Source organism: Schistocerca americana, chromosome 4, assembly GCF_021461395.2.
Source record: "Schistocerca americana isolate TAMUIC-IGC-003095 chromosome 4, iqSchAmer2.1, whole genome shotgun sequence".
NCBI lineage: Eukaryota > Metazoa > Arthropoda > Insecta > Orthoptera > Acrididae > Schistocerca > Schistocerca americana.
This window is the reverse complement of record NC_060122.1, coordinates 192,994,948-193,009,521: the sequence shown is the minus strand read 5'-3', so window position 1 is coordinate 193,009,521 and position 14,574 is coordinate 192,994,948. Positions and strand designations below refer to the sequence as shown.

Below are 14,574 nucleotides of genomic sequence, written 5' to 3'. Positions count from 1 at the left end.
GATATGAAAAAAATTGCTGGGCTAAGTGGCCGAGCGGTTCTAGGCGCTATAGTCTGGAACCGCGCGACTGCTACGGTCGCAGGTTCGAAATCCTGCCTCGGGCATGGATGTGTGTGATGTCCATAGGTTAGTTAGGTTTAAGTAGTTCTAAGTTCTAGGGGACTGATGACCCCAGAAGTTAAGTCCCACAGTGCTCAGAGCCAGTTAGTAGTAATATTACTGAAAGTGAACGTAACCTATAATGAAATTTTACATGACAGTCTACAACATAGTAATAAATAAATATATAAATATGATAATTGTTAACAGTTGTCGTTACGGTTTATGATAAACAGTCACATTTAAAGTTTCAATTGTAGAATGTTATAATGTTACTAGGCTTCATGACTGCTTCTTGTACAGATGTTCTACATTTAAAATAGGGTAGGAAAACTTAACATAAACTGACCCAAGTGAACACCGCCCCTGAAAATTTCTTGAAATGTTCGAAGCAGGAGCCAATACATCTTAGACTTCGACGATAACAATACCAAGAATATAGTGCAACGCTAATACAGCGGACAAAATAGCCTTGTGACGTGTTTTTCTTATCTCCTTATTGAGGTATAATAAAATAATAATAATAATAATAATAATACATTTCAGAAATAAATATGCTTTTTGCCGACGAACGTATAATCATACACGACACTGAAGATAAGCTAGGAATTGCGGTACATGGATTAAACAACATAAGCTTCAATTGTTATCTAAAAATGTCAAGAACAAAAAAAAATGCTCTTTCCAGGAAAATATCCGATGAGGACCAAGATAATGAGCAAAAGTATGGTAATATAAATAGTATCCCATTTCCAGTATCTAGGATGTGATATAACATTTGAAGAAGAAGAGAAAGATATAAACAAGAAAAATTAACACCTATCAACATATTATATGTGGCATAATAAAAAGAACATTGAAGAGTAAAATTAGAAGAGAAACCCAAACTAAATTTTGTAAAGTCGTGGCACTACCCACATTTCTGTATGGAGCAGGAAGTTTGACTTTAAGATGAAAACACCTAAGACGAATTGAAACATCAGAAGTGGAGTACCTTATATGAGTGAAAGGTTGCACAAAAGAAGGGCGAATAAGAATTTGAGAAATAAGGAAAGAACTAGGGGAGGCAGCCAGAGAATCCCTTGACAAGCAATGGAGTACAATCCTATTGGAAGAATGGGTGCGGGAAGACGGAGGGAGACGTGATGTGGCCGGGACAGGCGACGAGGAAAACCCTGGTTTGGCAAAAGAAGAATACATAAATTTCTTATAAATATTATTTCATGCTTTACTGTAGGTGCGCCAGCTAACAATTAGTGAATATGACAAACTTCGTTGTCCCAACTGAGTTATTTCTTTAAGGAATCGATTTAGTTTGTTCATGCATTCTGAAACATTTCATCACAGTTACTGCATATGCTTAATAGGGTTGTTAAATTACATATCTGACATACACGATGACTTTCATGACACGCTTGGAAATTGCTTAGCAGCCCTAAAAAAAATGGCTCTGAGCACTATGGGACTTAACATCTAAGGTCATCAGTCCCCCAGAACTTAGAACTACTTCAACCTAACTAACCTAAGGACATCACACACATCCATGCCCGAAGCAGGATTCGAACCTGCGACCGTAGCGGTCGCGCGATTCCAGAATGAAGTGACTAGAACCGCTCGGCCACCTACGGCCCCATCCCTAAAACAAATGTGAAAATAAACAGACCGTACACAATCTAAGAATTAATTCAAAAACTAAATTCGTGTTCTACATTACTTAACCCTTGCAAAAATTTAACTGGTGTTAACCTTTGCGCTTGGTAGCTACCGTCGTAGGGCATCAAGGATCACCAACACAAGTAAGGACTACTTTCAGACAGTGAGACGTGTAATGTGGCTTGCAGAACTTCCCAGGATGCGGATGGCAGCAACGGCTCTTCTTTGCTGCTCTAATAGTGGGAGTTTGCCGGGATATTTTAAGAACCGTACCACAGAAAATGTGTGGAGGACACTTCTGAACCCATTGTGGGGTACTTAATTGTTCTACAGACGAGTTTACTGTTTTAGCAAAATATCAGGAGATGAAGCCCATTGTCTGAAAAAGCCGGGAGAAAGAATAAATCCGACTTTAACAGAGAATAGATACAAAATAATGAGTGCCAGATCAGCATTTGAGCAGCTAATTCCTTATCTTTAGTTACATTCACTGATAGACCATAAGTCTAAACTCTGTTTTGTAGCCTCCACACGATATGTAACTAATATGAACAAATATTTCAGCTCCCTGAAGGGAGGCCTACACTGGAATAAGCTGCAAATAGCGCTAATCCTTAATGTGTTGTAAGTGGACTGTAAGACGATGAATATCTTTTTTTTTTTTTTTTTTTTAATAGCATTCGTGTTCACATTATTACGACACTGTTACGTCATTGTCGTTGTCATTTGTTCTGTTGTCTGAAGCCTCGCCCTTTCTGTGGTCGAACCATTTTTGGCCAGTGAGCAACGCTGATTTTCATAGGTGTCACTGGATGGCAGCGAGACTACATCGACGCTGACGTGGACGCCGGCGCAGGCGGATCACGACCAGCTATTGCGCTGTCTGGCGTCGAACCCGCGCCTCAACGTGCCAGCCATGGAGGACACCCTGGTGCTGAACGTGCACTGTGAGTACCACACTATTTAGCTGATGCCTAAGGCGCAACTCTTACGCTTTTTTCAAGGAAGAAAAGAATACGTTCCACGGTTTCGTAATTTGCTTTCTGAAATCGTTTTTAAGTTCAAAGCTATATCTGTTGCTCTTTTACAAGTGTACACGTCGGTTTTAATAGGTAGAGGAGTGTGCTTCTCCAACGGATGTGTTGTGACGTGACACTCAAGTTGACAGTAAAAGGTCACCAGGACTTTGCAATCTACGAGGGTGGTTTGAAAAGTTCTCGGAACGGTATAGGAAAAAAGTACTTACATCACTGAAACTTTTTTAATTTTGAATGTAGTCCCCTTTTAGATTAATTCACTTGGTCCAACGATGTTCCAGTGCCTTGATGCTATCTCGAAAATGAGTTTCCTCAAGGTCTGCAAAATACTTGTCAATCCCGGCTATGAATTCTTCGTTTGAAGTGAATCGTCGTCCACCAAGAAAAATTTTCAGTTTTGGGATGAGATGGAAGTCTGACGGAGCCATATCAGATGAATAAGGTGGGTGTCGCTGCAATTCATACCTTAGTTCGTGTAATTTTGCCATGGCGATGGCACATGAGTGTGGGTGCGCATTGTCTTGATGGAAGATGACATTCTTCGTTGCTAAACCTGCTCTTTTTTCGCATAATCTTCTGTTGCAATTCGTCCAGGAGGTTAGCGAAGTATTCTCCACTAACTGTTTGCCCAGTGGGGAGATAATATACAAACAGAATCCCCTTTGCATCCAGAACACTGATGCCACGACCTTTTCCGTCGAAGGAATTGTCTTCGCTTTCTTTGGTGACGGAGAATCGGCATGTTACCACTGATTTGACTGTTGTTTTATCTCTGGGTATAGTAGTGCACCCAAGTTTCATCTGTGGTTACAAACCGGCGCAAAAAATCTTGTTCGTTTCTCCTAAAACGGGCCAAACAATGTTCCGGTATGCCCATTCTCCTGCGTTCTTGATCCAGCGTCAAGAGTCGCGGCACCCATTTAGCAGATAATTTTTTCATTTCTAATTCTTCAATTAAAATGTGGTGTACCCTTTCAGATGACGCCTGGCAAGCGTGAGCAATTTCACGCACTTTCAATCGGTGATCTTCCATGACCATTTTGTGCACTTTTGCAATGATATGTGGAGTAGTGCCACATTTTGGCCGACCACTGCGTGAATCATCATCTAAGCTCTCCCGACCAAATTTAAATTAATTTGTCCTCTTGGCAACAGTTGGATATGAAGGAGCAGAGTCCCCAGTGTTGTCAGCAAATCGGCAAGAATGTCCTTTGCTTTCATACCTTCCTTTACGAGGTACTTAATCACTGCTAGAATCTCAGTTTCTTCCATCTTCGCAAATCACTACGCGGGAGCAACAGAGTCACGTCACCGCCATAGCTCTCTTCCAAGAGCACTGACGTGGCACGTGTTCATAGCCAACAGTCGGATGAAAATCACGTGAACAACTCTTGCGCTAGCGCTGACCTCTCTTGGTAATTCCGAGAACTTCTCAAACCACCCTCGTAATATACGAGACTTGTCGCTTCAGAGTCTGTCAAAAGACTAGTTTGGACATAAAAAGTAGTACCACTCTGATCATTCAACATTATACCTCTGGGCCAGAGGTTCTAAATAGGACCACAGAAGGACAGTCGTCCTTATCTGTTAACTGTGATCAAGCAAGAGTATCGGGTTAATTACAACTACCAGTAGACAATTAGGTCTGGACACTAGATCACGGTTGGCCCTTTGTGGCCGAGAGGTTCTAGGTGCTTCAGTCTGGAACCGCGCGACCGCTACGGTCGCAGATTCGAATCCTGCCTCGGGCATGGATGTGTGTGATGTCCGTAGGTTAGTTAGGTTTAAGAAGTTCTAAGTTCTAGGAGACAGATGACCTCAGATGTTAAGTCCCATAGTGCTCTGAGCCATCTGAACCATTTGAACTAGATCACGACGAGGATAAATAGGTATCAAGTAGTTCGGCAGGAGCCGGCAGCACAGGGGACATAATACGAGACCTTAGCGACGAGTTCACCTTGGTCTAGAGGTACCATCTTTGTCTGGTAATGAAAACGTACTCCACCTAGGGACCGACCCTCGGCACTGCGTAAACTTGGAATAAAAATAATCAGTAATGGCGGCCAACGACTTTCAGCATAAGAAGTCACCCTCATTGTGGCAACTGCCTTGACAAAGAGGGCGGAGGAGCGGATTGAGGTTCAGGGCACTCTCGTGCCCTTGGGATGGGAAACTGCCATAAAAGGTCGAAGAATCAGCAGTGATAGACTGTATGAGGATGCAGAAGGCAAATGAAACCACTGAATTAAATATATGTAACAGGTATCCGTGGGTCATGTGGCCTGTAATTGAAAAAGTGTCATGATGATCTCTCCATTGGCAAAAGGATTCTGGACTAGTCCCCATTTGCATCTCCGGGAGGGGACTGCCAAGGGAGTAGTGGGGGGGGGGGGGGGGGGGGGGAGTGATCATAAGAAAAACATTGACTAACCAAAGCAAGGTAACATTCTGCGAATCTGGGCGTGGAGAAACGTATAAACGGGGCAGGCACAGAAGCGGGAAAGAGAAACTCAAGTACAAGGAAGGTAACTCTGATTACAATTACAAATAACCTGAATTGAAATGATCATATAGATTATGTTGTGGGTAGAGCAAATCGAAGACTGCGACTCATAGGCAGAACGCTTAGAAGGTGCAACAGATCTGCTAAAGAGACTACTTACACGACGCTTGTCCGCCCTATTATGGAGTATTGCTGTGCGGTGTGGGATCCGCATCAGGTGGGACTGACGGGTGACATGGAAAAAGTTCAAAGAAGAGCAGCCCGTTTTGTATTATCGCGAAATAGGGGATATAGTGTCACAAACATGATACGTGAACTGGAGTGGAAATCATTAAAACAAAGGCGTTTTTCGTTGCGACGGGATCTTCTCGTAAAATTTCAATCACCAGATTTCTTCTCCCATTGCGAAAACATTATGTTGGCACCCACCTACAAAGGGGGAAATTACCATCACGATAAAATAAGAGAAATCAGGGCTCACACAGAAAAACTTAAGTGCTCGTTCTTCCCGTTCGCCATTCGAGAGTGGAACGGTAGAGAGACAGCTTGAAGGTGGTTCATTGAACCCTCTGCCAGGCACTTTATTGTGAATAGCAGCGTAATCACGTAGATGTAGATGTAGAACCATGGGCAGGAGAAAATACTTTAACTGATCGACGAAAGAAGGATGTACAAAAATGCTAAGGCAAATTCAGTAGTAGGGAAACACAAGTCATTCGGGAAGGAAATAAATAGTAAATTCCCGAAAGTTAAAGCGAAATGGTTACATGAAAAATTTGAAGCAATCGAAAACGAAATAGTTGTCGAAAGGACTGACTCATCATATAGAAAAATCATAGCTACCTTCGAAGAAATTAAAAGCAAATGTGGCAACATTAAAAGTGCAATGGGAATTTCACTGTTAAATACAGAGAAGAGAGCAGGTAGGTGGAAAGAGTACACTGAAGGTCTCTATGAGGGTGAGCGACATGTCTGATGACGTGACAGAAGAGGAAACGGGAGTCGACAGGTCAGAGATCAAGTATGAGAATCAGATCTTAAAGAGCTATGTAAGACATAAGACCAAGTAAGCCAGAAGGGTTAAATAACATTCCATTGGACACAAAGCGACTATTCAGTTCAGTCTGTAGAATGTACGCGGTGGCTGTATACATACCATCAAACGTTCGGGAAAACGTCATCCACACAATTCTGAAGATTGCAAGAGCCGAAAAGTGAGAGAATTATTGCAAAATGAAAGGCACCAGAGAGGAAACTCTGACGTTGCGGTTGGTAATGAAACTAAGACTAAAGAAAAATCAAGAGACGTTGGCAAGATCTGTACAACTGAAAAAGGCGTTTGAAAATGTCAAGTGATGCAAGATGTTCGAAATTATGAGAAAACCAGGGATAAACTAGAGTTAAGATGGGTAATATACAACATGTAGAAGAACCAAGGAACAATAGGAGTGGAAGATAAAGATCGAATTGCTCGGATTAAGCAGGGTGTAGGACTTTCAACCCTACTGTTCAATCTGTACATCGAAGAAGCAATGACGAAAATAAAAGAAAGCTTCAGGAGTGGAATTAAAATTCAGTGTGAAAGGATATCAATGAAGGGTTCGCTGACAACATTGCCATCCTGGGTGGAAGTGAAGAAGAATTACTGGATGTGGATATTCTAAGCACTAGAGAATATGGACTGATAGCGAATCGAAGAAAGACGCAAGTAATGAGAAGCAGCAGAAATAATATTAGAGATAAACTTAGCATCAAAATTGGTGACCACTTTATGAACAAAGTTAAGGAAGTCTGTGCCTGCGAAGCAGAAGAAAGCATGACGAAGAAAATAAGAAGTAGACTAGTACTGACCAAGAAGGCATTCCTGGCCAAAAGGATCGTACTAATGTCAAGCCTCTGCCTTCACGAAAAAATTTCGGAGTGTGAAAGTTTAGAGTACAGCATTATGCGTTTGAGACGTGTTGCTACGCGGAATCGTCGAAGAATGGAACATACGATACTTGTTTTGCCAGTTACGAAGAGAAGTAAATGGCAATGGACTTCACATCTAATTCATGAAAGGATTGTTTTATTCATTTTACTGATTGACTTACATTTCTTAGAGAAGATGGCAATAATGCAAATTAATATTCATGTAGGACACTAACCTTTGTTTCTAGGAAAGTCGTTCTGCAGACGGACACGTCGAGAGTGTGACAGCTTTCTGTGTAACGGAAAATCCACCAGTAATTCAGCAGATTAAACTAAGCTATTTTTCAGGTGTTATTCTGCTGTATTTAGCAAAATATACAACTATTTTCCATAATCAGCTGTCTACGGCCTACATGGATATTTTATCGTCTTTACTTCAAGATGGATATCCAGGCTGTTTCTGTTAGGTATACACTGACGAAATAAAATCGCAACACCTGAAAGCAGTTGATGTAAAGTGATGGAATTTCGCGAATACATTTGTCTAGGTAACATAAATTATTTAAATGACCAGTATTGCAAGATCACAGTTTAATGTAAGCGCGAGATAAGCCATCGAAAATGCGAAATGCTGTTACATTAATAACCAGTGTAACCGCCAGTCTGTTTAATGCAACCATGCGTTGTGTTGTCAGACAGCGGTAGTAAACTTGTGGGACGGAGTTCCAATTCTAGGCGCTCAGTCCGGAACCGCGCGACTGCTACGGTCGCAGGTTCGAATCCTGCCTCGGGCATGGATGTGTGTGATGTCCTTAGGTTAGTTAGGTTTAAGTAGTTCTAAGTTCTATGGGACTGATGACCACAGATGTTAAGTCCCATAGTGCTCAGAGCCATTTGAACGGAGTTCCAAGCCTGTTGCCCCTGGTCGGTCGATACAGAGACGGTTAATGCTGTTTGTAGATGACGCTGGAGTTACCGTCCGATGACGTCACACATTTTCTCGAATAGGGACAGATCTGTTGATCGAACAGGCCAAGGCAACATGTCGACACTCTGTAGACAATGATGGACTACATCAGCGCTACGTGGGCGAACGTTGTCCTGGTTCAAAACGCCCCCTGGAATGCTGTTCATGAACGTCAGGAAAATAGGTCGCGTCACCAGACTGACGTACAAATTTGCCGTCAGCGTGCGTGGGATAACTACGAGAGTGCGAGAGTACGAAATCGCACCCCAGGTCCAGTGTGTCTGGCACGCAGACAGGTTGGCTGCAAGCCCTCAACTGTCATCCTCCTAACCAACATACGGCCATCACTGGCACCGAGGCGGAACCACTTTTCATCAGAACACACAACAGTCTTCCACCCTGCCATCCAATGAGTTCTCGGTTGTCATCACTGACGTCGCAAATGGTTGTAGTTAGGGGTCAGTTGGATGTACGCTACAGGGCGTCTGGTTCGGAGCTGTACCTGAAGTAAGCGATTTGTAACAGTTCGCTGCAGATGCAGTGCGATGAACCACAGCCATACGCCGTACACGATGGTCTTCCCTCTTGGAAGAGCCGCGTGGCCGTCGGGAGCGCGGTCTTCTTGAAATCGTACATTCTCGTGACCACCCCAGGCATCAGTCATGTACAATGAGCTACATACGCGCCAAGTCTTTCTGCAGTATCGCAGAAGGAACATCCAGCTTCTCGTAGCGATTCGAAAATCTGCAATAGGCAGTTTAAGCAGTTTCTGTTGGCTGTTAGTAAATATTCCTCGAAACCGCTAGTTTCCTCACGAAGATGTCGGTGTATAAAGAAACAATGACTTTACTCGATTATTTAGTTCAGGCTGTGAGGGCCGGTTCCAAATAATTACTAAAGACTAAATGAACATTTGTTAGAAGCTGTAACCTTATTAGATGACCTGCACCACATCGCTGACTGTTGTTTGATTGGTCATGGTCTTATCATTAACGAAAGATAGGAGGAAGATTTAACGACACGAAACGACGAACACCTCAGCTAGTCGGAAGCTTCTCGTTTAGGGCGAGGAAGGAAACTTCCTATAAAATTTTCAGGGGACCGATTCGGCATTTACCTTAATGGACAGAAAGACTAAAATCGGATAAGGGGAAGGGACTTTTCAGTTTCATTTAGCCGCCAGTCGCTCCCAGTTTCAGCATTACCAAAGGACCTCTCCCACGATGATATGCCCAAACTCTTGGTTTTGCGGAGTCTTTGCTAACAGCCAACAGCAACTGCTTAATCTGCCTATTGGAGATATCCGAACAACCACTAGAAGTAGGCACACCCATTAAATGTCTAAGTAAGGACGATTTAAAGTGGAGCGACCACATGAAAACAATCGTAGAAAAGGATAAACTCCCAAAAGATGCGACTTGCAGGTGATTTTTTTCTTTCGTACTCAGTTCATGGTGACTCATGTGGGTTGAAAACATCATAATACCACACCGTCAGCTTTTCTTCGAAAGCTAAACGTCTATCAGTGTCGATTCATTCATCAACTTCTTCTGCTGAAAACGAAGTTCATTACTGGTTCCTGAATTTATCACTGGAACAAGTTCACGGCGATCAGTTGACAACTCATTAACATTTACATCGCTTTCCATCGCGACTTCTTCGCCCAGTGAAGCAGACAGGTGTTGTTATACCGACGAGGCGCCTCGCCGAACACTTCCGATGTTTCTCGAAGGCGAACGACTATTTCCTGGCCGAGCTAAAAACGCGGAAAAATTTCTGATGTGTGCCGGACTATCCGGTCTGCCGGATTATCGACTGCCGGATTATCACGGTCTTCCTGCAGTTTACAAAATCCTCGTTTGACCTTTATTTGAGTGTGGCACCATTTTCAGACGAGACAGGGAAGAGGAGACAGGGAAGAGCCAAGCACCCCGTTTCGTCATAGGTTCGTTTATTGAGTGCAAAAGCGGCACGGAAGCGACCCTAAGCTCCAGTGGTACACAATAAAAGACTAGCTTATTTTGTAGCGTTGTGCAGTCTGTCAAATTAGATGGATTCTATTTCACAAGGGTGCTAAAATAACTGGTAGTGAGAACGTAATATTTGATTTACTTTAGATAATTCTGGCAATTTGTTATGTGGCTAACGACATTTAGTTCATTAGCCCAATAATCTTCTCTAGTCTAACTCACTGAAGATCATTAAAGGCTGACTAAGATTATTAAACTGCAATTCAGTAGAGACTGTTGTAGAGATCTGTTCAAGTTCCTACAGTGAACTGAGAAAGAGAATTAAAGAAACAGATCTTGTTTGATAGCAATTTCGCTTTGTTGGGCACGCGGTTTGGTGGCTCGCAGGGATGAACATATTACCAAGACGGCTGTCGTAGAAATCTGCATGCTTCAAGGCGCTGCAGCTGCTGTTTCTTGTAATGCTGCAATTTCAAAAAGGATTCAGCGGAGCATTTCAGGCAGATTGGAAACTACCATGAATGTAGCGCCGTACATGGAGTAGTGATCACTGGTGCACATAAGACGAAAATTTATACGACGGTTGCCCAGAAAGTAACGCACCGCATTTTTTTCTCAGCCGATAACAATGCAACGAATGCGAAACGTTACGTAAGTATTATTTGAAGACTCCTGAGTAGAGTTGGGCAACACGATTCTTTTTCCCGATTCGATTCCTACGATTCAATCTCACATTGCGAATCGATTCATACGATTCGTTCACGATTCTTTCACGATTCATTCTAGTTTGCGATGGCACGATTCTTATGGAATGCAAAAAGTTCTACATCTTACTCACAGATGGCAGGACATGTCTGAAATTGTCAATGGGGCTAGAATCGAACTGTGTCATGATATGATGGAAATAGTTTTACGAGATGGCGTTATAAAAACATGTGAAATAGCGTTTTTATAATATAAAATTGCGTTTTTACGAATGGAACTATGAAGGATATAATCTAGTAAAATTGACTTTTTACGAAAGAATGGAACTATGTAGGTGAACTCAAAAAGCAAAAACCAGTGTAAATACAAAATTTCATCCAAATCGTTGGGACCGTTTTCGAGATACGCTAAATATACATAATTCAAGTGCTATTGCTCGTGTGTAAAGAAGGTGTGTGTGTGTATTTTACATTGCATCTGCAGCAAATAAGAGGTACGTGTTTATTAATAATACTTGGATTTCTTGATTTCAATCGTGTGTATTGGGAGCTGTGTACTCGCTGTATATCGTTTGTGTCATCACTAGTTCGTGCATTACTCGCGCGAACTAAGCTGACGTCGACGCGGTGGCTGATGGTAGCGATAGTAAATGGGAAATGCCTTTACGCTCGTTCCCGTCAGCTACCGCAAAGTGCAGCTTGGTTTTCACGAGTAATATTACGGCCCACGAACTTCGTTTGTTCGGACCGAGCTTCCTTTGTTCACATGCATCCTCCACTTGACTGCCATCTGGCGGTCGTAATCATTCGGCACGACTCGGCATGATTCGGAAGTTGCCTTTGAAGCATAGCGTACAAAGAATCGATGAATCGTTGGGAGTTGGAATCGTCACGACTCGGAAACACGCAATCGTTCTTACGATTCTTTTGAACGACGATTCGTACGTATCTCGATTCGATTCTTACGATTCTTTATTTAGAGTCGTTCAAATGAACGACTCATTCACGAATCGCCACAACTCTACTCCTGAGTGAGCGCGCCAAGTTTCCGTCCTTTCCGACAGATAGCGTAGCTACAGGACAGTTCCAAAATGGCGTCTGTAGGTGACGTACGTTACAAGCAACGTGTCGTTATTGAATTTCTAAATGCAGGGAAAGAAACTTTAGGAAATATTCACAAACGCTTGTTCCAAGTCTATGGGGCATCTGCTGTGGACAGACATAGTTAAAATAGTCGCTGGGCACGGAGGGTGAGGTCATCAGAAGGCGGTGGCGGAGATGCACGATTTGCAGCGGTGGGGGAGACCATCCACACCTGTCATAGCTGACATGTTGCAGCGAGCTGATGCTGTAATTCGCGAGAAGAAACGCATTACGACTCGGCAGTTGGCGCTGCATCTATCAATCAGCAAACGAAGTGTGGTTGCAACTATCCGCGCTCTTGGATATTCAAAAATATGTGCAGGATGGGTCCCTTGGTGTCTAACCGTGGATCACAAACCGCACGGAAAAAACATTTGTCTTAATTTGTTGCAACGTTTTGAAGCTGAGGGGGAGGCCTTCCTGTACCGGATTGTGACAGGTGATGACACCTGCGTACACCATTTTGAGCCCAACACAGTCGATGGAATGGCCCCATTCCCACTCTCCACAGAAGAAAAAATTCAAAGCAACTGCTTCCGCCAGTAAGGTCATGATCGTTCATTTACAATTGTTGCGCGAAAGATGCCGCAAATAAGAGTTAATTAAATTGTCTCTCAGGTCTGCTATCTGTATTAACACTATTTTATGTCATTACGTTTTAAAAAATGACTAATTAATACACGCGAGTCGCATCAATATATTTGAACTACTGTAATGTAGTGGTGGCTTGTGAAATATAAACGTATGAGCGCCTACATTGACTGGCGATCTCAGATACGTCTGCTTGATTGCCGCCTCTTTTTACGCTTAAAGATATGTACATTCCAATGGCAAATTTTGGATCCCTCCTTACTGTGAGACGCTTACAAGTGTCTGCCGGATGAGATCACCCAGCTTGTGTTAGGCTCTGATACGCACATGTGATTCAATCAAGTTGACTGCTGAAAATGTATTTTTGTCCGAAACACGTTTAGTGTCAGAAATAAATGCTTACAGCAAATCAGCAAGTGTCTGGAGGTGGTGTTATTTGAAGAGTGTGAAGTGTACAAGGAAGAGAGAGGAGAAAGTAATATTTTTTCTGTTTTTTTAACTTCTGAATTTGGCCAAAAATGGACCGCAAAGGACTTAGGACTTCCTCGCTTTTCTTTTCTTCTCCCTGAACCTCTCCATTCTTTCACTTTTTTTTCTCTCCTCCTCGGACATGGTCCATTTGGGCTTCCTGTTTGATGGTTTCCCTTGCAATGATATTGCACTGTTAACTCTGCTTCTGAACTCTCTTCTATTGTGGACCATCTGTGGCGTAATTTCAACTTCCGTTGCAACCCTCTTCACCTCATCTGCACATTCTGACGTGGTCTTTAACCCCACGATGTACTTGAAGATCCTTTTGGTCAGTCTGCTTTCATCTAGCCTTAGTATGTGTCCGTTTGGAGCACAGCACTCTATGGTAGTGAAATATGGACGATCTGGAAACCTGAACTGAAGAGAATCGAAGCATTTGAGATGAGGTGCTACTGACGTATGTTGAAAAATATATGGACTGATGAGGTACGGAATGAGGAGGTTCTGCGCAGAATCGGAGAGGAAAGGAATATTTGGAAAACACTGACAAGAAAAGAGGCGGGGTGATAGGACATCTGTTAAGATGAATGACTTCCATGGTTCTAGAGGGAGCTGTAGAGGGCAAAATCTGTAGAGGAAGACAGAAATTTTGTGATGATGATGTTTAGTTTGTGAGGCTTTCAACTGCGCGGTCATCAAGGTCCGTACGACGTCCAATTTGTACACAGTCCAAGTTTTTTTCACAGTCCAATCTAGTCACTGTCACGAATGGTGATGATGATGACGAAATGATGAGGGCACACAAACATCCAGTCCCCAGGAAGGGAAAGTTTCCAAACAGCCGGGAATCGAACCCAGGACATTGTGATCCAGAAGCAGCAACGCTAGTCACTAGACCACGAGCTGCGGACAAGACAGAGATTGGAATGCACCCAGCAAATAATAGCGTTCTTCGTTTTTTCTCTTCTTCCAAATTCCATCAGTAGTCTTCTGCGGTCCGAGTATTTCTTTATTCTCGAGATCTTGTAGCTCCCGTTTTCCATATAAGATAAGACACTCTGTAGCGTACAATCCTTCAGATTGAACTTCCGAGTTAGAGTGTCTGATTTTGACGTTGCAGGCTAACGCCCGATTGTTTTATTTGTTATGTTTAGCTTGTAGGCCAAGCCTAGTGATAATAGAGGAAATAACTTCCTGGGATTTGTCTACGATCGTAATTGCTATAAGAGAAAATCCACCTAGTTCTCTTCTGGATTTTTTACTACTGATGTCCACGTTTGATATTTCAGTTGTTGCTGGCATCTTTGGATACTATAATTATGAATGGCACTTACGAAATAAGAATTGCTCTTAATTACGTCTTATGACGTTGGCAAAGGGCCGTACATTGTACATGTGAGTGGAAAAATATAGTTAAAGTCTTAAAGCAATCTAGAAGGATCTTACATGACGAGTAAGAGCAGGCTTAGAGATATGAGCGGATGAGTGCTCTGAATAAAATACTTCAAGGAACACTGCATTTTCT

General features: G+C 42.7%; 1 protein-coding gene across 1 annotated transcript in view; it reads left to right on the top strand.

The window, feature by feature from the left end:
- LOC124613342 (hemicentin-2-like) overlaps positions 1 to 14,574 on the top strand; it is a 193,317-nt gene that overhangs the window by 99,285 nt on the left and 79,458 nt on the right. The window contains exon 8 of the mRNA XM_047142039.1: positions 2,555 to 2,699. Within this exon, the coding sequence (XP_046997995.1) occupies positions 2,555 to 2,699 (145 nt within the window). The remainder of the gene's footprint in view (positions 1 to 2,554; positions 2,700 to 14,574) is intronic.